This window comes from Rhipicephalus sanguineus, chromosome 4 (assembly GCF_013339695.2).
Source record: "Rhipicephalus sanguineus isolate Rsan-2018 chromosome 4, BIME_Rsan_1.4, whole genome shotgun sequence".
Taxonomy (NCBI): Eukaryota; Metazoa; Arthropoda; class Arachnida; order Ixodida; family Ixodidae; genus Rhipicephalus; species Rhipicephalus sanguineus.
The window spans coordinates 130514328-130539263 of NC_051179.1; the positions used below are offsets into that span (position 1 = coordinate 130514328).

The 24936-nt window shown below is 47.8% G+C and overlaps 1 protein-coding gene across 1 annotated transcript in view; it reads left to right on the forward strand.

Moving 5' to 3' along the window:
• LOC119390700 (neurofibromin) overlaps positions 1-24936 on the forward strand; it is a 171247-nt gene that overhangs the window by 81613 nt on the left and 64698 nt on the right. Inside the window, exons 25-35 of the mRNA XM_049415148.1 lie at positions 2490-2620; positions 4016-4190; positions 4914-5153; positions 5950-6117; positions 15921-16044; positions 17970-18272; positions 19510-19611; positions 20338-20475; positions 21136-21316; positions 22999-23357; positions 24115-24234. Coding sequence (XP_049271105.1) covers positions 2490-2620; positions 4016-4190; positions 4914-5153; positions 5950-6117; positions 15921-16044; positions 17970-18272; positions 19510-19611; positions 20338-20475; positions 21136-21316; positions 22999-23357; positions 24115-24234 — 2041 coding nt within the window. The remainder of the gene's footprint in view (positions 1-2489; positions 2621-4015; positions 4191-4913; positions 5154-5949; positions 6118-15920; positions 16045-17969; positions 18273-19509; positions 19612-20337; positions 20476-21135; positions 21317-22998; positions 23358-24114; positions 24235-24936) is intronic.

A 24936-nucleotide genomic window follows, 5' to 3' on the forward strand; every position in this document is an offset into this window, starting at 1 on the left:
CGTGCGCGATGCCCAAGTGATAGCCGGCGTACCGCTTTAGTAAAGCATAAAAAGAAAAAAACGGAGGGACCCTGAAAGGGCCGATGTCGAGTCGTTGCCATCCTTGTTATAAGTGCGAGAGCCAATTTATCAATACTATTAACCCATTTTTTAATTCACGCTCATTCATACGTAGTTCACACTTACCAATTGACCCTGCTGATATGTGTGAGTAATTTTATTGTTCCATGTTAAACACCAATTCAGAAGCAGCCTATAGTCTGAAATGCTTTCACAAAGAGCCTGCTGTAAGAGTTGGGCTGTGCCTTATAGTGAGTACTATTAGCCAATTTGTACAAAACCACTGCAGCAGGAATGTCGTTAAGCACTCCTTCCTTGGGCCAGTTTAACCTGCTCTGTGCTAATAAATTTCCTGATCTAATCTGTTAATCTAATGTTATTCTGCCCTTCAGCTCGTCTTAGTTTTCTTGGCACCACAGACGTGTGGATATCAGTGTTGTTCACATGAATTGAGTGCACCAGAGCATATGAAACATCAAAGAAACGTAGGTGCGTACGTATATGTACCATAGCACTTAATTTTAATGTGTTGAGAGAACTTGAGACATCATAACTATTTTGACAGGAAATAAAGCAAAAGGGCATTGACATAATCTTTCAGTGTTCCTGTAGTGACTAGGTTACAGAGCCACGTGTGCAGCTCTTTCCTTTTTGTCCGTTAACTCCGCTACAACGAACTCCGCTTCAACGAAATTTCCGGTACAACGAAAAATTCTCGGTTCCCCGTCAACAGTCCATAGGAGTCAATGCATAAATATGCTCGCCACAACGAACACTTTTTCTGCTGCCGTTTCGCTTCAACGAAATTTGACGATGCCATTCGGGGCTCAAAAATTTATAATTTACCGTGCAATAAACGCAATCTCGGACATTTTGATGCATTTTAGAACATAAAAATACGAATTCAAAGTCTGAATCGCGTGTTGGAACCACCAGAAACCGCCGCTGTTGACTGAGCATGGGGGCCGCCATTGCTTGATAGCGATGGTGATCAGACTGCCCTGCTTTCGCAACTGGCTTGAGTTGCTTCTGAGTCGCAGACAATCCGAAGCCAAAGCTCAGTTGTCGACACTGGGGTGCAATCACGAAACGATAGCTTTTCCGGTGCCTTTCCAATACTTTTCGTGCTTTTCGCGCTTCGCTAGTGGTCAGAGTGACGGTACATCCACCACATCCGCGTTATCAACGCGAGCAGCCCTTCTGGGGTGCAATCGCGGAATGGCGCCTTTTCCAATGCCAATGCTTTTCGTACTTTTCGCGCTTGGCCAGTGCGATCGGTGGTTGGAGCAACAATTCGTCCGCGTTAACGGGATCAGCCAGCCGCGAGTGGTAGATAAGAATAGCATAGAATAAGGCGTAAGTCATCGCTCTGCGACAGCACGCCTGCATGTTGCCGTTGTCGGCGAATAGCTAGTGTTAGCGTGTTGGTGCAACTGTGCAGTTCGTGTTGCGCGCCCGTGCTTGTTTGATTCGTTCGCAGAAGCCGTTGTTTCTGCGTGCTTTTCAACGTGGGGTCGCTATGCATATAGGAGAATCGCGTCGTGACGCTGCTGGGGATGCAAAGGAAGCAGCAGACTTTTTTTGAATATTGGAAATAAAAGTTTCACTGTTCTACCAGCTCAGATCAGCCATATTTTTTTCGATTTCACTACAACGAAATGTTCGCTTCAACGAACATTTTTCCGAGCACCGTCAATTTGGTTGTAGCGGGGTTTGACTGTAATCTCAGTCTGTCTTCAGACCTAAGCTTACCTGTCTCTGCTGTGTTATCATTTGCATGGCCACTGTAAATGCTGCAGTACAGGACAGTCATTCGTTAGCCAGCACTCATCCTGCTTACTATTGTTGTCTTTTTGAGCTATTTTTGTAATACAGTACAAAACAATTCATGCGTCTTTACATTGAAGACATTTTAGTGGGGGAGCTGTGGAGGAATCTGGGTTTCATTGATATGCAACTGAATCTAAGTTGGCAAGCACTTCAGCCCCATTGAAACATGGCCAACGTGGGCACCGCATGCTGGAGCATTCTGCATGCAACAGCAGTGCCAGAGCACACGGCCTAGTGAGCAGAACCGAAATTGAGCCAGGCTAAATCATTGCTTTGAAAAGGGGGTTGAATGTGCACAGCGCACCTGCCCTTAGTCTAACCGCAGGTGGACATGATAAACATCAGCTGTGACATCTTGAATTTCCTATCACGAGGCAAGGGCATCTGTAATCTGAAAGTTTTCTGCTGCATCCGGTGAATGATGAAGCATACGTGCATATAGTGCTTGGTGTTGTCTTCTCTTCGTAGCCCTAGAAGCTAATGTCAGTGGCACTGGCCAGTGAATGGTGCCCATGGCCAGCAATTGAGGACATTACAGTCTCGTAGCAGCACCAAGCTTTTGCAGCGGGTCCCAAATGAGTGGCTGTCGGTGCATGCAGGTTTCCTCCCCAGCTGCGCAGCATGTGCCACTGCCTGTACCAGGTGCTCAACAAGCGCTTCCCCAACTTTCCACACAACATCAGCGCTGTGGGCACTGTCATCTTTCTGCGATTCATCAACCCGGCCATCGGTGAGTGCACCTCCTCTCTTGTCTCTGTTTTGCCTCAACTGCTGATGAAGGGAAAATTCTGGAATGCACAGAGCACTGGAAACTCATTGCTGTTCACAAATTTTACCGTGGGGTGATGTGTAAGTCCTGAGCTTCGAACATTTCTAGAGATTCTTTGTGAACAACCGGAACTGTTTCACTGAACTGGTAAGGTGCCCATGCCTGTCTTGTGCTGGTCCTGAAGTTGTTCACATAAACCACAGCTGCCAAGCATTCTAGTGCAGTGGTTTTAGAAGTGTTGTAGAATAAAGGCAAGACATCCACATTTTCTCGCAGACCCGAAAATAAATTTTTTCGTTGCTACATAGCTACAAACTGCATGACAAGATGGCACACAGTGTAAGAAAGGTGACAGATGTGTACAGACTTGCAAATTCGTTTATTGAAAATGAACGCAAATTGCTTTTACAGCAAGAATGTTCTGTTACTGCAGTATCTACAAAAATGACATGAACAACAATACATTTGCAGTCTTGTGTTACACGCAGGGTATGTGGAGTTGTCTGTCTTATGAAGTGTATGCTTTATTCCTGCGAGCTTAGAGAAGTTGCGAGGTGTTGTTTAAAGGGACATCGAAGGTAAATATTAAGTAGACGTTGATTGTTGAAATAGCGGTCCATAAACATCGTAGTGCTACTTTTGTGCCAAGGAAGTGCTTATTTTGAAATAAAATCACGTTTTAGTGGTCCGCATCGCGTTAGCGCACTTGAAATCACCCGCCTGAATGCGGTCTTTCTCACGTCACTGTTGCCGTGCCCAGTGTAGCCCGCCTTATGTGCGGCGGCATGCACTGGCGGCGTGCACCATTCGGGCATCCGGCAACATCATGTGCATGCGGCATTTTGTCGCACTTTCAGTCAGAGCTATTTTCTCGAGCTACAAAACACACGTGGCAGTACGCGATACCGAAACTACCACTGAGACACGTGACACGCGACACGCGTGAGTGAAGCAGGGCGCCGGGCAAAGCGCAGTTCGGCGAAAACAGAACTTTTGAACCACGCGCGCCATTCCCCATGGCAACGCCAAAGAGGTTCTTTCTTCCACGAATCACACAGAAACGAACAAGCAGCACTTTATTACGTCTCTTGATGCACAAAAGGTGTTTTTTATTGCAGCTGGTTTGATTATGAGTGATTAATTGTAGTTGGACTCTCTTACGTCATCGGGATCACTTCCAAAATGTCCCACTCGTGGCGCTCATCGTGTGATACATTTAGCTTAATTTCTCGGCAAGTAGGGTACTGCTGTTGATAATATTGCCGTTTTAGACGTCATACATTGAGCTTTTACTCTGATATAAATTGTTATTTGCCTTTAGTGTCTCTTTAACATGTGTTCTCCCATGTCTTGCAGTGTCCCCTTACGAGATGGGCATAGTGGACCGGCAGCCATCGTCACGTGTCAAGAGGGGCCTGATGCTCATGTCCAAGATCCTGCAGAACATCGCCAACCACGTGGAGTTCAGCAAGGAGCAGCACATGCTACCCTTCAATGACTTCTTACGGGCCAATTTCGAAGCTGGTCGCAGGTCAGGAGCACCTTCGGCTGTCGAGTTGTTCGCGGATAGCCAGCATGCGTCTGTTAGGCCTAGACAGTCAGTGAAGCGTATTCGGCATACATGTGAGAGCATCGGCGGGGATGGCAGAAAGCGCTAGTTGTCAGCAAAACTTTGTTCCCTGGTGCGTGAAGGTGTGTACACTTGAACACCACTGAAATATAGCAGCAGTAACCCAACCAAATGATATGTGATACGCAAAGAACCCACATAAAGAAGGAGACCTTGAGTGGATTCAAGAACAGTCATAGCTCATAAAATGGACTCGTACAATGAATTAGCTGATAATGAAGTGCATTTAAAATGTTTTTTCTCTGATGTCAGCATGTAAAGAATATCATCTGTAACAAACGTCAGCTGTGATGAAGGCGTTTCTGTAGAGGATGCAACTTCAACAATACCTTGATTTAGGGTATTTGAAAATCTTTAGAGGGTACTTGAAAAGTGCAAATGACGAAGACGAAGGAAACAAGTCCTGTTGTCTGTGTTTCTTTCGTCTTCGTCGTTTGTGATTTTCGAGTACCTTCTAAAGCTGCAACTTCATTGTTAACAGGGTTTGACCGTGTCAACACTTTCCCTTCTCTCTGTGCTCTTCTGCCTCCGTGGATGCTATCCATTCGTAGCTCCTTTGCCCGTCCTTGTGCTGAAGGCAACTGTGGGGGGCAGTGCTTACCAGGGCACGTGCCGTTGCTGCAGATGGGTGATGCAGATCACGTCCGACTGCGAGTCGGTGGAGCCCGGCAGCCACAGCATGTCGTTTGTGAGCGACGCCAACGTGCACGCCTTGCACCGGCTGCTGTGGAACCACCAGGAGAAGATCGGCGACTACCTGTCGAGCTCGCGAGACCACAAGGCGGTCGGGAGGCGCCCCTTCGACAAGATGGCCACCCTGTTGGCCTACCTGGGGCCACCCGAGCACAAGCCCATGGACTCGCAGTGAGTCACTCGTTTCTCTTTGCTTGAATCTTACTTGGCTTGTGCGCTCTTTTGATTCAAAAAGAACCCTTTGAAGACATAGCATTTCTATTAAATGCTTGATGCAGTTGATGCAATCTCCAAATCTTCTGTAATGTGAATTGTTGGGCAAACATGCATCCACACTCTTAAGTGATGCCACACTTTAATAAGCAGTATTATTTTAAGTAAATTACTCTGGTGCTGAGATGAAGGCTTCACTATGCTCGAACCGATAGGTCAGCAAGTGGAATCACCTGTGTGGGCTTGGTGTGTGCTTGTGTACCACCTTCCACTCATAATGTTCATTGCCAACCTGCAGACACCATTCCAACTTTATGTTTATCGCTAAGACAAGCCCAGTACGTCAGCATTTTGTTTGTGACCCTGTGTCACAACACTGTGTCTGTGTGTCACTTCTAAAAGCAGTAGTGAAAATTGTGGAAAACAAGAAAGGCTAAAAATTAACAAGCGCTATCGACAACAAAGGAAACTGTGATGCTGCTTTTTTTATGTGTATCCACTGCAACTTGCTTGTGGGCTAGTTGAGTACACGGAAACATGACAAAGCGTAGAACAGCATAATCGGGTGATGGACAAGGGGTGAGGCACATACGGAGGCTACAAACCAATTAAGTGTATTATTCACAAGCCTTCATGGCCTTTTCGTTGTGCAGATGAACTTAAAATACAAAACAAGTAAACTTACTAAAAATGTGAATCTGGTAATGAGAGGGGTGTAAAGTACTAACCGGGGCACTGCAAACGTCCTTGGCAGGTGGAGCAGCATGGACATGACGAGCACCAAGTTCGAGGAGATCATGTCCAAGCACAACATGCACGAGAAGGACGAGTTCAAGTCCATCAAGTCACTCAACATCTTCTACCAGGCGGGCACCTCACGTGCCGGAAATCCCGTGTTCTACTACATTGCCCGCAGATACAAGTGAGTCGGCCACTTTGTTGAGTGTTCTTGTCTTTGCCTACAGTGTTTGTGTGCATACATATTCGGAGAAAAAGAAGAAGTGCTCGGGTCGGTTTATTCGTTGAACTTGGACGAGTACCAGCGCCATTATCTGCGGCATTCTCTGCCTGTTGCTGCTCATCAAAGTTATAATAAGAGCTGTGCAGATAGCAATATTCTGGGCGCGAAGCGAATTCGAATAATAAGATGTGAGTGCGAGTCGAATTAAATAATTTTCTAATATTCTTGAATATTTTTCTAATACTTTGAAGCGAAATAACTAGGGGTGGGCAAATATTCGAAATTTTGAATATTTTTCGAATAGTGTTTGCTATTCGATTTGATTCGCACTGGAATTTTACTATTCAAACTATTCGAACTTCCCCAAAACAAATACAGTCAACGTCAGATTGAAAATGACCCCTTCAGATTTTCAATATGCTTCACCTCATCACACTCTCGTATTGCGGCAAAGCTGCCTTTCAAGCTGCTTTACGGCTGAACTTGGCCAAGACACAGTCAATGTCTGATTGAAAGTGACCCCTTCAAATTTTAAAGATGATAGTCTTTCTTGGGGAACTTAAACGCACAAATTAGTCGGTCTGTCTGTCTGTCTGTCTGTCTGTCTGTCTGTCTGTCTGTCTGTCTGTCTGTCTGTCACCCAATTCAGCCACCTGGCCAAAGTTGAACCACTTGCTTACCGCCCACCCATTTTGAACTGGCGAAGCTGTTCATACTTGTGAACGTTGTCGATCAAAAAGTAAATATTACGCATATCTGAGGCGTAACATCACTAGGTAAGTATTAGGTGGTGTGTTCCTTTAATAGAAAATACATAGATACATAATTCTAAAGACCCTAGTTTCTTAAGCTGCGCTGAAAATGCCATGCTATGCGCGCCGACGAACGCCCTCTGCCACGGAGGAAGGAAACCCTCTGCACAAGCTCATGCTTCCCGACATATTGCCAGATGGCGTCTATATCTCACGCAGCGCCTCCTCTATCGTCTTTAGACGGCATTTGCAGCGGAGCACGCAGATACGCGGCCAATTTTTTAACATGCTTCACCTCATTACACTCTCGTATTGCAGCAAAGCTGCCTTTCAAGCACCGTTACGGTCGAACTTAGCCAAGAGACGGTCAACGTCCGATTGGAAGTGGTACCTAGATTTTCAATATGCTTCACCTCATCACACCGTGCATTGCGGCAAAGCTGCCTTTCAAGCTTTCCTACGGTCACAAGTGTATTAATTCAAGAAAACACTGATTCCAACATGGAGATGAAAGATGTGGCAGAGGTGGGGGCTCAATTAATGACGTTTTGGACCTGAAATTTGGGCAGGATGTCCGAAAAATCGGACGCCGAAGCGTTGTAGCATCAAAAATTTCAGATGTTCTTATATATCGACGTCTACGAGGCAGATTTGGAACTCTGGACTTGAAGGGAGCACACCCTTGTCCGCCACATCAGGTGGGCTTCCACAGAAGTTGAAAGAGGAGGAGAGGCTGAGGAAATGACATCTTTGCCCATCACGTGTAAAGTGTTGTCGGCAACACTTTGGTTGCACCAAATCATATACATTGTTAAGCTGTTTATTGGACAGCACTCGGCGACAATGAGCTATGGCGACAGTCAAGGCAAAAACGCGGGCTCCGAGCGCGAGCGGCGTTTAGAAGAGGACGACCCACTAGGAGCCGCTGGAGAGCGCAACCGTTAAACAGTACCAATTGCCTCGCCACAATTACCCCGGGTACGAAAAGGGGAGCCGTCCGGCGACCTAACAGCTCGTCACTATGAGTGGGTCATAGTAGGCCTTGAGGCGCTCCACGTTGACTATGTCGCGCCCTCGACGGCGCATGTCCGAAGCTGGTTCGACGGGCTCGATCAGGTAGTTGACCGGGGATGTTCGCTCGACGACCCGGTAGGGGCCTTCGTATTTTGGCAGTAGTTTTGACGCTCAGAGACCAGTTGTAGTGGTAGGGACCGAGAGCCATACGAGCGCTCCGGGGAGGAACGTGGACTCAAAAGTGGTGGTGCCACCGCGAAGGCTCTTCTGCCGCTCTTGTTCGTGCGTTGTAAAGGACTTTGCAAGCTCGCGACACTCTTCAGCAAGCCTGGCTGTGTCAGAAATTGGCGCACAATCAGATGGATACTACCCTACAAGCCGGATGGCTTGTAGGGTAGTATCGTGTCAATAGTGTGCGACACTCTTCAGCAAGCCTGGCTGTGTCAGAAATTGGCGCACAATCAGATGGATACTACCCTACAAGCCGGATGGCTTGTAGGGTAGTATCGTGTCAATAGTGTGCGACAGGTGCCTTCCGTACAACAGGAAGAAGGGTGAAAAACCAGTAGTGCTTTGAGGGGCGGTATTATAGGCGTAGGTGACGAAGGGCAGAATGGCATCCCAATATGTGTGATCGGCGGCGACGTACATTGAGAGCATGTCGCCGAGCGTGCGGTTAAAGCGTTCGGTTAGGCCATTCGTCTGCGGGTGGTAAGCAGTAGTTTTGTGGTGAACAGCATGGCACTCTTTGAGAATGGCTTCGACGACCTCCGACAAGAAGACACGGCCTCGATTGCTGAGAAGCTCCTGGGGTGGACCGTGACGCAGCATGAATCGGTGTAGCAGGAAGGAGGCAACATCGCGCGCTGTAGCCGCTGGGAGGGCGGCGGTTTCGGCGTATCGCGTTAGATGGTCGACAGCGACGATGGCCCAATGGTTACCAGCCGACGTCAGAGGAAGTGGTCCATACAAATCGATGCCCACGCGCCCAGACGGACGGTTAGGGCAAGGTAATGGTTGTAGACCGACTGGTGACACGTGCATTGAAGGTTTTCGGCGTTGGCAATCGAGGCAGGAGCGGACGAATTTCTGCACGTAGCGGTACATCCCTCGCCAGAAGTATCGTTGTCGAATGCGCTGGTAAGTTTTGGATACCCCAGAGTGCGCGCATTGCGGATCAGAGTGGAAGGACTCGCATATTTCAGCACGCAGACTTCGGGGTATTACAAGTAGCCACTGGCGGCCGTCGGCGTTGTAATTGCGTCGGTGCAGTAGGTCGTCACGAACGGCGAAATGGTGGGCTTGACGACGCAACGCGCGAGTGATTGGTGTTGCCGACGGATCAGTGAGCAAGTCTATCAGCGAGGCAATCCATTTATTCTTGCGCTGCTCGGTAGTGATGGTGTGAACATCGATAGCAGCAATGTCAGATACTGAACAGGAGGCGTTGTCGTCAGGCAAGGGGGAGCGCGAGAGGGCGTCGGCGTCAGCATGCTGGCGTCCGTTGCGGTACAGCACGCGGATGTCGTAGTCTTGCAGGCGAAGTGCCCAGCGGGCGAGATGGCCTGAGGGATCCTTCAATGACGACAGCCAGCATAGTGCATGATGATCGGTGACGACATCAAATGGGCGACCATACAAATAAGGTCGAAATTTTGTAAGAGCCCAGATGATCGCCAGGCACTCTTTTTCCGTGACGGTGTAATTGGTCTCGGCTCTAGTAAGCGTACGACTTGCGTATGCTACGACATATTCGGGGAACCCTGGTTTGCGCTGCGCAAGAACAGCGCCGAGGCCTACACCGCTCGCGTCCGTGTGTACCTCCGTTGGGGCCGTAGGGTCGTAGTGACGTAGTATAGGAGGAGACGTCAATAAACGACGGAGCTTGGCGAACGCGTCGTCACATTCGGACGACCACGAATGTAGGGGCCCGTTACTCCCAAGGAGCTTCGTCAGCGGCGATATGATGGTGGCAAAGTTGCGTATGAAACGTCGAAAATATGAGCACAGTCCGACGAAACTGCGCAGTTCTTTGACGGACGTAGGTTTGGGAAACTCGGCCACGGCCCGAAGCTTGGCCGGATCGGGGAGGATTCCGTCCTTGGACACGACGTAGCCTAGAATTGTCAGCTGCCGTGCTGCAAATCGGCACTTCTTCAGATTCAGTTGGAGGCTGGCGTTGCTCAAACACGTCAGAACATGCCGCAGACGTTGAAGATGCGTGGAGAAGTCCGGAGCAAAAACGACGACGTCGTCCAGGTAACACAAGCACGTGTGCCATTTCAAGTTGCGCAGAACGGTGTCCATCATGCGCTCGAAGGTCGCGGGCGCATTACACAGACCAAACGGCATGACGTTGAACTCGTACAAGCCGTCGGGCGTGACAAAGGCAGTCTTCGGTCGAGCATCATCAGCCATGGGTACTTGCCAGTACCCCGAGCGCAAATCGAGAGATGAAAAGTATTCTGCTCCTTGGAGGCTGTCAATCGCGTCGTCGATTCGCGGCAGCGGATAAACATCCTTCCGAGTGATCTTGTTGAGCCTTCGGTAGTCCACACAGAACCGCACAGAACCGTCCTTCTTGGCAACGAGAACAACAGGAGACGCCCATGGGCTGTCCGAGGGTCGAATAACGTCGCGTCGAAGCATATCGTCGACTTGCTCATTAATGACCCGACGTTCTGTGGGAGACACGCGATATGGACATTGCCGCAGTGGTGGTTGGGCGCCAGTGTCGATGCGATGCGTGACAGCTGACGTGCGGCCGAGAGAAATTTGCCCGACATCGAAAGAAGAACGAAATTCTTCCAACAGGCACAGAAGCTGGGAACGCTGGACCGACGTAAGGTTGTCAGCAATGGCGGGACCAAATACATCCGCGGATGATGAATCAGACGTGGAAACGGCACTGATGGTGCGGGAACTGGTGCAGTGCGAGTCATCGGGTGCGTCCAGAACTTGTGCGTCTTCGAGGGGCTCCACTCTGCCGAGACATTCCCCTCGCACCAACGTAACAATGTGCGGGGATGGGTTGGTAACAAAAATAGCGGTGCTACCCGAGTGACTTTCACGGTCGCGAAAGGTACCAGCAACCCTTTCCTAGTGCAAACGCGGTCAGATGGCGAAAGGAGTGCAATGGTGTCGCAGAGACCGGCGCAGTAAACTGGCACGGCCGTCGACGAGTTTGGGGGAACTTTGGTATCATCTTTGACGAGGATCTTGGTGAATGCCGATGGACTGTCTGCCGGCGTCAAATGTGAGAACGGTGAGAGTTCGAGGGCGGCTGGTGCGCAGTGAATTATGGCGTCGTGGCGGGAAAGAAAATGCCATCCCAGGATGACGTCGTGGGAGCATGCAGCAATTATGATGAACTCGACATCGTACAGAACGTCCTGAATGACGACGCGAGAAGTGCATACTGCTGTAGGCCTAATACTCTGGGAACTGGCGGTACGGAGGGACATCCCAGAAAGTGGCGTCGTCACTTTTCGGAGTAAGCGGCTAAGTTTTGCGTCCATAACGGATACGGCGGCTCCAGTGTCGATAAGGGCAGATGCGCGAACACCGTCCACAAACACATCTATGACATTCGATGGACTTCGCTGAGGGCTTTTACAGTTCGATAGCGTCGCAGCCCTTGCCTCGTGGACTGCGACGACTAGTTTTCCTGCTCTCGTGCGACAGAACGTGGCCGCATGGGTGACAGTGAGCGACGTCGTGGAGACGGAGAGCGGCGAGTGGATGGAGCCGGGCGTGACGTCGGTGACATAGGCGGCTCGTAGAATGCACGGCTGGACTGGCTGGTGGTGGGTGACGCGACTCGAGGCGGCTGCACGCGATGACAGTAACGCGCCACGTGACCGGCATAACCGCATGCAAAGCAGATGGGCCGATTGTCGGGTGTGTGCCATCAGTTCGCCGGGGCAGGTCCCGCCCATGTCGCAGGATGCGATTGACGGGGCGGCTGCTGAAACGACTGCATGGTGGGGTGCAGTCGGGGCCTAGGGATGACGGCAGCATACGGAGCCGGCACGCTCGCTTCGAAGGACGGAGGTCTAGCGGCGGCTTCGGCGTAACTCAATGGAGCAGCCGCAGGGATTGCCTGGTTTGTCCTGGCGACAACTTGAGCGTAACTCTGTGGCGCAGGAGTCGGAGGTTGCTGGTGGTACTCAGGCATTACCTCGGCAATTTCCTGCTCAATTGCTCGTCGGAGGGGAGGAAGAAGGGTCGTCGACGACTGTTGAACGTGCGGCGGGTGGGCGAAGGCCAGGAGAGAGAACTGGCGTGCGATTTCCTCGCGAACGAATGCCTTCACTTCTGCCAGCAGCGTGGCCTGGTCAGGTATGGCCGCCAAGCCAGCAAGCTCTTCGTCGCGTGATGGAGAGCGACGGGTCATCGAACGTTGCCGGCGGAGCTCCTCGTAGCTCTGGCACAGTGTTATGACCTCGGCCACGGTGGAAGGGTTTTTGGCGAGCAACATGGTGAAGGCATCGTCGTCAATGCCCTTCATAATGTTCCGGACCTTGTCAGACTCGGACATGGTGCCGTTGGCTTTCTTACACAAGTCCAGGACGTCTTCGATATAACTGGTGAAAGATTCACCGGCCTGCTGAGCTCGTTCGCGTAAGCGCTGTTCTGCTTGCAGCTTACGAACTGCAGGGCGGCCAAAAATGTTGATGACGGCAGTCTTGAAATCCGACCAAGTCGCAAAATCGGACGCGTGGTTGTTGTACCACAAGCTTGCTACTCCCGCGAGGTAGAAGACCAAGTTGCTCAACTTGCCTGCTTCGTCCCATTTGTTGGGTACGCTCATGCACTCGTAAATTGCGAGCCAGTCCTCCACGTCGGTGCCATCGGCGCCAGTGAAGATAGGTGGATCGCGGATGCGTGGGACACCGGGACATGTGGTCGGTGTGGGAGGCGGCGTTTGCTGAGCGGCGTCTTGAGGCATGGTAGGCGGCAGAGTACGGGAACGAAGCTCCAGGGGCATCGAATGGGATCAGAGCACTCTCCACCAATTTGTTAAGCTGTTTATTGGACAGCACTCGGCGACAATGAGCTATGGCGACAGTCAAGGCCGAAACACGGGCTCCGAGCGCGAGCGGCGTTTAGAAGAGGACGACCCACTAGGAGCCGCTGGAGAGCGCAACCGTTAAACAGTACCAATTGCCTCGCCACAACATAAATACAATTCGGCCTCTACATTGCCCCAGTCTTGATAAGACAACTATGAAACACCATCCGACCAGTCCTTCATCAGCCTAGCGAAAAGAAACACTTTCATGTTGATATCTCATAAGAATATGCTTAGGAATCCTCTCTAACTTTTTTTCTGCAATTTCGCTTCGAAGTATTCGAAAAATATTTTTGAAATATTTGAGAAATATACGAAAAATATTCGATTCGATTCGCACTCGCACTTCAATATTCGAATTCGCTTCGCACCCAAAATTTTGCTATTTGCACAGCTCTAGAAATAACAAACAAAAGTTGAAGAGGATCCCTAAGCATATTCTTATGAGATAGCAACATGAAAGTGTTTCTTTCATGTTGTTTCTTTCGATCCTCGCTCGGGAAAGCGTCGTCTACTTCTTGCGGGTGGTGAGGTCACGGCCGCCGAAAATCACGCAACTTAGTCACGCGTTCGCACTCGTTCTGTGTTCACGGGTTGACGATCATTTAGAATATAATTATGCTTTCGTTTGGTAGCTGCAAGCGAAAGCTCAATCATCAGGTTACGATAGTGCGCCACACTCATCGCGAACATCGCAGACACGCGTCTCTGACCAACTCTATGACTCGTGGCACACGTGGTTAGAGGTTATGCCTATCAGCAATTCGGACCGGGTGACGAAGACCATCGTGGGACGAGTCTTTGTACTCGCGATCAAGCATGACATGCAATGAAACATCGGGCACAGCGGCCACGCACACTACGACTGAGCTTACTGCTCGAAGTCGTGGCTAGGCCTCATGGCGCCACTCACTCTGCTCACGGCGCTGATGTACGAGACGAATCTGAAGCTTGCATAGCATCGTGCTAGCGGACATGCAAAAGCGAAGAAGCCGCAATGTGCTTCGTCGCAAACAACGAATCACATCATCTGCTGGCTCCTTGGAACCGTGGATGGGCATTTTATGCATCGGCAACGGACCACTCAGCCAAGCTCATCGTGTAGCGACCGCTCGGAGGCATGGACGCTAGGAGCACTGGTGGAAACTGCTTGCAGTTTCGCACATCGACGCCATAAAACGCAAGACCAAGCATGCTGCGCGCCGATTTTTCGTCGTTATATTTATTTTCCGTTTCTATAAATCATTATATTTATTTTCCAGAAGTTCAAATACTTCGAATAGTAAAATTCCGGTGCGAATCAGATCGAACAGTGTTTGTCACAGTTTCGCCGCAACGGCGAAGCAATGAATGTGATAGCAGCAAATTGAAATGTAATGTGAAGAACAGGAAGCAGCTCGAAATTTCCAGTGCGTCGCTCAAGTGCAAAGGACTGATGAAAAGAACACACACAGGACAAGTGCGCACTAACAACTATCACAGTTGTCATTTCTGTTTGAACAGTGCACTCCTTTCGCAAATGCAGCTACTGCAGTGAGCGAAGTAACCTTTGTACGCTCTCTAACTTCAGCGCGGACATCGCGGGGAAAGCACAAGACATGCAAATCCCCCCTCCCCTGAGATAAGCATGCGCGCAGGCGACCACGTCCTGTCGGGCGAATTGCACTGGAGGCACGCGCTCATCACAACGAGTGGGGCAACGACCTTTAAAGCACACCCCTCGCGCACTTCACGCCATCTCGCTGGTGACCAAGAAAGCACGCTGAAGTAAATGGTGCATATAAATAGCCCGCTGTTAGCATGCTGAAAGGCATACTTCTTGTGGCCCAGCCATCTAACATTGCGCGCTGTGGAGCAAGACATCGCCCGTTCGATTCCATGCCTCAGAAAAATTTTTCTGAATTAATTTTCTTTGTGGTTATTATATATAGATACATGCATATGCACATACGCGACATGATGGCGCCGGACGACAGCGATGGCAAAAACCTGTCGAGAGTGTCCATATAATTGCTATCGCAATAAAATATATGAAAGTTCGAATATTCGCACACCCTTAGTTATAATGCATGATAAAGTATGCTCTCAGCTTTGGTGCTTTGTTTGTTTCTTTTCTGAGGATGTTTTTAAGAAGTTTCTTTCATTAGTGGGTTGAGACAATCTTGCAGAAGACTTAGCGAAATCTGTGAGAACATTTTAGCAAATCCTGTACTCTATTAGTTTGCGTTTGCACGCACAGTCTTAACAGCGTAATGTGTTGGATGAGTCGGTGCATAGCTATTTGAGACACTGGCATTATTTTAAAAAATAAGCTTAATAAAAAGAAAGAAGAGACAGTTTCCTCTTCTTTTCTGCGTGCTTTTTTACACTGCAGCTCAATGCCTGACATTGCATGTATTATACCTGGCGGCAGTGGCCACATTGCAGTCAAAACGGAATGAAAAAAATGCTGCCGTGCACTTATTTGTGGGTTTAAGAAACAAGGGAAAGCATTAGACTAGGCTGCACAGGTGACTTGTGTACATGAGAAGCCAAAGTCAGCTTTGGTTTTGCATGGACTCGAGTGGCTTGCATGTGTAAGCTGAATGCAAAACTCTTGCATTGCCTAATATAAAAACCTGTCCACAAGGAGGTTTAAGTTGGCGCTGGCGCTTTTATTTCATTGGACGTTATTACCCAGCACACCCGAGACAAAGGCCTAGTATTGGTTCACAAGGTGGGAAAGGTGTATAGAAAGTGTAGTTCTGTTTTTTTTTTTTTTCTTTTTTTGCATTGCACATTCGTAAAATTGTTTGCTTGCTGGTTGTGCGAGATGTGTACGGTAAGCTGGTGTAATTCTTATCCGCTACTATTCTGTGCGCCTTTTGGAAGTGCATAATTATGCTTGCAATTCTGCCTATATGAATGAAGCCTCTTGGTTTCAGAATTGGGGAGACCAATGGCGACCTGCTCATCTACCACGTCATTCTCACTCTGAAACCTTTCTGCCACAAGCCGTTTGAGCTCATCGTTGACTTCACGCACACTTGTGCTGACAACCGGTTCAGGGTGAGTAGGGAAAATTGATGAAGCTCAACTCTGAAAGTCTTGACTGACAGAGCTTAAAATGTGGACATATCAAATACGCCTCATAGGTTCCTCAAGATTTTCAGTTCATGTTAAATACCTCAAGAAAGGCAAGCTGCTCGTAATGTTATTAGCTGCTGTGAAAATAATGAGAAGCAGAGAGAAGTGCATTGTACAGACTTTGTTTCAGCTGTCCTCGGAAGTGCATGTCACGATTGCAAAGCTCCATATCTGTCAGTTAAGGATGGGCTAGCCAATATCAACATTTACGTCTTTTTGCACTTAATTCCTAGGCACTGTTTGTCATGAGTGTCATGAATATTCGAACGAATATTACAGTATTTGAATTCGCTTCGATACGAATTTAGATTATTCGAAATTTAGAAGTATTCAAAATGAACGAATATATGTATACATTTGACCGCACATAACCCCCTCTAAAGGTGGTTTCACTGCATTATTTAGTTGCCGTGCCATGAAACCACCCATCCAGGGGAAATCTGCACTGCCGCGAAGCCACACTTCAAGGTTAAATGTACATATTTTTTTTAAGTTTAAAAGCTTGTTATATGGGCTTATATGCGCTAAGTATAGTAATTTTTAAATTGTAACGTATTGCACCACTTATAACTTGCACCCTACTGCTATTCAAATCTTGATATTATTCCAAGCTGCTTCATTTCAAACCAAGAAAGTGACTCATACCTAGTTCCAATCCTTAAAAATATTGTGCAAGGGTCATGACAAAAATGCTCATTTTTCTTAACAATATGCGGTAAATACTATTCGAACTATTCGATTCGAAATTATTCGACCAAATCACTACTCGCTTCGGATTCGCTTCGAACCTCAAATTCACTATTTGCCCATCCCTAGTCCTGAGGTGTTATTCTGGCTGTAGTAGCTGATGTGGATGTGATAAATTTGTTCGCTAAACAGTTCTTTTCAGATATATCAAACTATTTACTATTTCAAAGAGTTTGTAAAGTTCCCTCAGAAATCCCATGCAAAAGTGTAGCACTGAACTTCAGGTAGATCGAGATCCTGTTCACCTCCTGCATTTGATATGTCAAAGGTAGGTTGCACCATGCTGCACCTCCATAGCTGTACTTACCCTACTGGCCTGTGATAGTTGCATCATCAGAAATATTTGTGCCGACAATATAGCATCGTTTTAACAGATGCAGTGGGAAGGGTCGAAGGGGAGGTGGATATTTTGCTGAATCATGGTTGTCAAAAGTAAGCACCACCTAACAATGATTTCACGGTGATAAGAATGGTTAGATATTCCTAGAAGAAATGCCTAAAGCAGCGCTGATATCTGTCAGCGCTCTCTTCAGCCTTTCTTCTAAGAAAAGGCCTTGCAGTGGAAAATTTAGGTTGTGCACAAGGTTGTACCTGGCGTCCAGTCCGTACCCGTACTGGTGGTGAAGGATTGTAATAAAAAGAAGACAACTGCCTTGCAGCAAAGTTTCTGTGGAGATTGTTATTAGCAAGAGGATCACTACACTGATCCAAGAATGTGAAAGGCCTGCTGGTCCAACATGTATGCTGCACGAGAAGGCATGGATGAATAAATGAATAAGTAATCTCTTACACATTTGCCGTGGCCCCAGAAAAACAAGTTGGCAAATTCTTGGCTTTTGCAATCTCAACGACACTTTTTGATGCACACGAACTATCTCACAATCTCCTAGAAGTTTGATATGCCCAGCTTCCAGTGTTATTGGCTCACTTTGTCATTGAGTGTCAGGACAACTTGTTCCTGTACACAAGCATTGCTACTACCAAGCTTCTCTTCCTTAATGGCAACTGCACAAGGTGAGGCTGCTTGCTTGGTCAGTCTTGTTCCTTGGTCAATCTGGTTTCTTGACCACCATCACTTCCGACTGCTCACCCATCCCCAGACGGAGTTCCTGCAGAAGTGGTTTGTCGTGCTGCCGGAGGTTGCATACGAGAAAGTCCAGGCCGCGTACGTCTACAACTGCAACTCGTGGGTGCGCGAGTACACCAAGTACCACGACCGCATCCTGGCGCCGCTCAAGGGCAACCGCAAGCTGGTGTTCATGGACACCCCGCAGCGGCTGCACGAGTACATTGAGCCCGAGCAGCAGCGACTGCCGGGTGCCACCCTCGCCTTGGACGAGGACCTCAAGGTGTTCAACAACGCCCTCAAGCTCTCCCACAAGGACACCAAGGTCGCCATTAAGGTCAGTACTCACAAACATTCGTTATTAATGTGGAACAGAGGATGCAGCAGCGCTATTAGAGCAAGGACAACAAAGGAACGAAGACCACGGGGCAAGCGCTGACCACCAACTGAATGTTCAATACTGGAAAACTTTGTGGCCTTCATTCTGTTGTTGTCCTTGTTCTGATCGCGCTGTTTCATCCTCTGTTTCAATTATGAACCGACTAGCCCTCATCAAGTTGTTTCTGATGTGGAAGTATTTCTTGGTAACGTTGGCGAAATTGCACACTCTGCCGCAGCAACCACGTGCAGCTGCAGCATAGGAGAGTGGAATCCCTGCACCCCTTTGTAACGACAACCTAGCCAAAAGAAATGCTTTTGTGTTCTCACCTCATAAGAGTATGCTTAGGAATCCTCCTAAACCTTCTTAAATCAATTCGGAAGAGTGCGTCCTTTGCAGCGAAGATGTCCTAATGGAATTGGCGACAATTAGTGTGCCATTCGATACCTTCACCAAGCAAACTAAAATGGGCTATTCTGTTTTGAGAATTTCCTGCCACAAAATGTTCGCAAGGGAATTTTCTCTTGTGCTAGAGAGGTCCTATGCCTTTCATAGAAAGATTCACAGAGCTCCTCTAACGGATTATGTCCCACAGTCACTGTGTCATATTTACTCATCAAGTGCTCTTTGTAGAGGCAGGTGCTCGTAAGCCTGGAGTGTCTCTTGAATGCTTGTCACATTAGGCTTGTAATGAAGTTTAGGCTTGGGCAAATATGAGAGATTTTTGAATACCCAATAGAATACTATGTATTTGATATTTGCTTTGGCTGAAAATTTAGTATTGGATGCTATCGATGTAATGTAGATATTTCATAGATGTCATCTGTGACATAGACATTTTAGGATAAAGTGATGGTTCAAACCTGCCCTCCCCCTCCCTTCTCGAAGTACAGTAGACTCTCATTAAACGGAACCTGAAGGTACCAGGAAAATGTGTTCCATTTAACAGGAGTTCCGTTTACTGAGAGATGAACAGGGGTGCAGAATTCATGTGCGAAACCAATCATATCAGATTCAGTTGTTCCATTTAAGCAGCAGTTCCGTTTAACAGATTTCCGTTTACTGAGAGTCTACTGTATTTACGGTGTGTGTATGTTACACACAACATACATATTGAGGGGGAGGAGGTGTGTTGGACACCCCTGAAATGATGTCCTGGTGTGTGGTGACATTCCGTGCCCTCTGCGTTGTGCAGGTTGGCCCGACAGCCATCCAGGTGACCTCTGCCGAGAAGACAAAGGTGCTCAGCCACTCGGTTCTCCTCAACGACGTCTACTATGCTTCCGAGATTGAGGAGGTTTGTGAACTCAGTTTGGTTACTTGGAGTGCACAGTTGCAGGCACAGTGACCAAGACGGACGTCAGTGATTTAAACGTAGTGGCATTTAGCTCTCTGGGCTTTCCGTGCATTGCCAAGTCAAGGTGCAGAGACAGTGAGGGTCACTGCTGCAGTTTGCCTTCTTGAAGGTTGCTGTTGTGCATGTAAGGAAACGATGCCGAGTGTTCACTGGAGTACATGGCGATGACTTAGTGGTGTAAAGAAACGTGCCATTTCAGAGCGAAGCCCTTTCGTGACTTTGAGAAAAAAATATTCTTGCGCTGCCCTCAGCTTCTACCGAAACTGTTTATAATTGCGTCACTCTACCGTAGCTGCAGTGTGGTAACTGGGGGATAATCTCGCTTGTATTATGCCATCTTTGATAAATTGCACCGGGGTGCCCAGGCACTACGATGATTCGACAAAACAACGCACCAAGACACCCCAGTGCGCACCGGTGCGATTTGATGGAGATGCCATTCACTTACCACTACGTGCTCATGCCCACACTTGCGCACTTCATCATCGGCATTCCTGCGCACTGTTTCAAGTTGGTTGCAATGCACTGTTGAACCAATTCCTAGGCACACTGAAGTACTCGAAAGGACCTCTCATGCTTCCCGTAATTCGGCTGCTGGCACTTGCCATTAGTTTGATTTCTCACTAGCAATTGGGATGTTGCCAACCCTGCATGATTCTATGACAGGTGTGCCTGGTGGACGACAACCAGTTCACGTTGACCATTGCCAACGAGAGTGGCCCACTGTCCTTCATCCACAACGACTGCGACAGCATTGTCCAGGCCATCATCCACATACGCACCCGCTGGGAACTCTCACAACCTGTGAGCTCTGGCAGCACTTTTTTACTGACGGAGTTGCATGTTGCTGCACCTCCGTGTGTCTTTATTTTCTCTGTAAACCAAGCCCTGCCATGCCATTTTTTGGCATTTGTGACTGGGAGGGCAGGTTTTGTGCAATAAGGGATTACAAGTATCAAAGTACAATATAGCTTGCATAAGATGGCGCCTGTGTTCTTGGTGTCTTTCTCCACTTAGGCATAATATTGGAGAACACAGCAATGGCCAAAACTTGCTAAATTTTTTATAGTAATTTGTGCTGCTCTTGTGAATTAACGCCTTGTTTTATGCTGTCTGTTGAGTTGACTTCTGTTGTATGATGGCTTTAGAACGGTGTTGGTCAGAACGTCTGTTATCTGACCATCGGTTTATTTGTCTGGCCTTTTAATTTTTCAAGTCAATGCTACTTGAAGGTCTGAAAAGGGACCTGCACTCCTTTTAACATCGTACAGTTGCTGTCAGCTTATGTATGACCCACTGTGTTCAAGTCAAAAAGGCGCTTTTTCATTTTAACTGGCGTAGTAACCGAATAGCTACATTCAGTTAGTTTCACATCTGTGTCTACCCACTTGCTGATCAGTGGTTGGGAGAAAAGGAATCATTGTCACTGTACATGCACTCTCTCTCCCTGTGGTTTTGCAACAGGATTCAGTGACGGTGCACACGAAGATCCGACCCAAGGACGTTCCGGGCACGCTGCTCAACATGGCCCTTCTCAACCTGGGCAGTTCGGACCCCAACCTGCGGACTGCTGCGTACAACCTCCTGTGCGCACTCACCGCCACCTTCGACCTCAAGATCGAAGGGCAGCTGCTGGAGACTGCTGGTACTCTTTCCTTTTCCTGCCTTAGTGCGCTAGTGGTGCATTAATATTAATAAATTCGACTCTAACCGAGGCCAGGAGACATTGTTGTAATGTTGGCAAATCTGCGCCTTTGAAGCCGGGTCTGCAAGTTTTTGCTTTTGTTTGTGCTGACCAAGAAAGGCATCAAATGATGCTTTAAAGTCTTCAGAACTTGCCTTGTATGCCCGAGGCTACTGCTTCAAGGTGTGCTAATTGAGCTTTGTTTCTCATTTTCTTTGCCACCTAGGTACAATTTTCCATGTAATGAGAAGTCAGCTCGAACATAGTGAACCCTCATTAACTCAAGCTCTGATAGCTCGAAATATTGTCTGATTCAAAACATTTTTCTGGTCATGCTTGAAGTGCGTACGCCATTCAGCCTGTATCTTGAAAATTTGTGGTGCCACACTTTGGATATCTTGAAACAGCTACAGTGAAAACATCCTGGAAAAATCATTCCCTGATAGTGTGTAGCAGAAGCGACATCATTAAAATCCTAGGAGAAAATTGAATTCTGTGCAGCACTCAGTGTGTGGTGCTTGCTCTGCTGCTCTCATTCATTTCGTTATGAACGTGTGTTCGTGTCTTATTTTCTTCCCCTTCCCATGTGCATTGCCGTCAATTGCACACCAACTTCGTGCAATACGGTCGGTGCTTTCGAGCAGGCACGATACATCCACACTCAAACGAGGCAGGCATACGAGCCCGCAGCGTTTCAGCTGGGACACATCTTGATGAGGACCCTCACTTTACACTTTTGCAATGGCAATGCACCAATCGTATGCGTCATGTTGGTGGGCATCTGCAAAAGGCATGACACTTTAACATGCAGTCTTGGCATACTGCTTGTAATGCTGTTGCCGATAAATGGTGAGGGGTCAGTGCCAAGACATGTGAAACTGTCACTGTTAATTCACGCCATTTTAGAAGCACTCCATGGGGTTAATGGGCTTCAATATTGTGATTTTGCTAATCTTGAAACTGCTTACCTTAAGAATTTTTTTTTCCAGTTTCTACAGGTTTCACTAATGTGGTATTGCTGTATGTATACTTGCCACTACAATTTGAGAAGGGCACAAAACAGGGCAGGCAGTTACCTATCTTCTTTGAACATAGTCTAGCCAAGCTTAGCCTAACCTAACTAAAGTGACACAAACACTATTCTTTGTCATATCACTGTCTAGTTGTCTGCAGCACTATGATGTGCATGAAAGAAGACTAGATAGTTTTCAGTAATAATGTGGCAGTCACGTGCACTTTCAAAGACCAGTAAAAAGGCTTCAGTTGCTACATTGCGAAGGAGTTCACAGGGTGACGATTTAAGTTGCCTTTCAAGCCACTTCTCATTCTTTCTATTGAACGGCGTATTATGATTTAGTTGATTACCAGGCTGGCCACATAGCACAACAGGGGAGAAGAATGTGAAGTGATTGAGCCAAAACAGTAACTGGTCAGTGCTTGGCAGTGCTGGTTGTAACCGAGTGCTCCACCGTAACCGATCTGTTGCGAGGAGAAGCATGGGGTACAACCATCACTCGTATGCATACATCTCTTGTTACTTCTCTACGTAAGAGACGGCAGTTTTCAGACACACAATGTCTTTGCCAGAGTTGCCGTACCTGTGCCAGTTCACAGACGTCATCGCGCCCTCTCGCAACATGCAGGTCTGTGCATCCCGTCCAACAACACCATCTTCATCAAGCAGATCAGCGAGAAACTGGCGACCAACGCGTCGCACCTAACGCTGGAGTTCCTGGAAGAGTGCATCCAGGGCTTCCGGGCGTCGTCCATCGAGCTGAAGCACTTGTGCCTGGAGTACATGACCCCATGGCTGCCCAACCTGACTCGCTTCTGCAAGCACTCGGACGACAGCAAGCGCCAGCGGGTGGCCACCATCCTGGACAAGCTCATCACGCTCACCATCGAGGAAGTGGAGATGTACCCTTCCATCCAGGCCAAGATCTGGGGCAAGATCGGACAGGTGTCCGACCTGCTGGACATGGTCCTCGACAGCTTCATCAAGGTGGGCAGGCTCTGTACTCTATTGAGTGTAGTGCATAAAAAAAGCTGGCTGGTCTCCAATGTAGCCCCATTGCTCAAGTGGCAACATTCTGTCGAGTAATGAATTCGATGTCAAAAAAGAAAAAAAGGAAACTCCACAAGAGGCTGCACAGAGTTAGTTTCAGCATTGAGATCAGAAAGTTTTGAGAGTTAATTGAATACGAATCGAATAGTGCCTGAAGAAAACAGAATGTCAAACACATTTTGAAAAGTTTATGGAAGTTGTTTTTACAGTTAATATAAAATGATGTTATTCATAAGCACATGTGAAGCATCAGAAACAAATAAGCAGCTTCTTTGCATGCACAGAACTCTCCAGAGAGCATGAATGATCATTGTATAGTTGGTAAAGTATGGCCCCCCGATACTCCATAAACTCTTATGCCTTATGCCTGCGGCAGGCTGCGGGGATGAAATGTACCATTTCTTAATGAGGGCTTCTTGTTTATTTCGATGTAGTTAACATATTCAAATTTTCAGAAACTACTATTTGACAAAAATTTGTACTTGCAAATGGTGGCTATTCGATTTGGTGTTGGAAGTTTTCATATGTTTACTCACCTCTATTGAAAGTCCCGTAGGGATACAGAGTCTGTACAGCTGCTGTGAGACATTTCGACAGGAGAACATCAGGGAGGGCCTCTGATTGAGTTTACATGACCTGGGATTGTCGTCTTTGCGGATGTGTCAAGAAAGGATATCTGTTGCCTTCCTTGCAGAGAAGTGTCACCGGTGGCCTGGGCTCGGCTCAGGCCGAGATCATGGCCGACACGGCTGTGGCTCTGGCTTCCTCCAATGTCCAGCTGGTGGCCATGAAAGTCATCAGCCGCCTGTGCAGGGTACGTGCCTGTTGTCACATGGCTGCACACCTTGAGCCTTTAGAGAATGTGAACGATTTTGCCTTTTGATAGACACGTATCCTAGAGTGGGCCTCCATTGATGGGGTTTGTCGATACTCTTCAGAGCAGTGGCCTGTCAAGTTCAGATGATATTCTTAGTGCTGCTAAAGATAATTCTTTTTAAACAAGGACTCTAAAGAAGAGCTTGCAGGATTAGCGACAGAGAAATTTAAAGATACGAATATAGTGGAACCCAGCTTATAAGACTTCCTAGGCGCTGCGTGACATCAACGTACAACTCATGCGTTGTATAATCCACTCACAAAAAATTGCGCCTGTAATGCATGCTTTTATGTGAACAAAACTGCAAGGAGGTTTAATATAAGTATGCTAGGGCAATGGCTTTTTATTGCCTTTAAGATGTCCACGTGCAATTGTTCTGTTTGCCTGCACAATGCGTGATGTAACTTAACCTCGCAAGCCGTGATTTAGCTCTGCAGCACTCGCCACTGGTTGCTTTAGAGAAAGGGAATGTCTCGTTTGCAAGCTGAACTGAATCACAGTAGTGCAATTTCTTTAATTGCGTAAAGTGTTTTTGCCTTCATGTTGTAATCGGTGATGGGTCAGCATTTAAGAAATCGAGCCAGTGTGACCTGCTGTCAACGTAATTACACTTGCAACCAAGCACTGGGAACAGCTGAA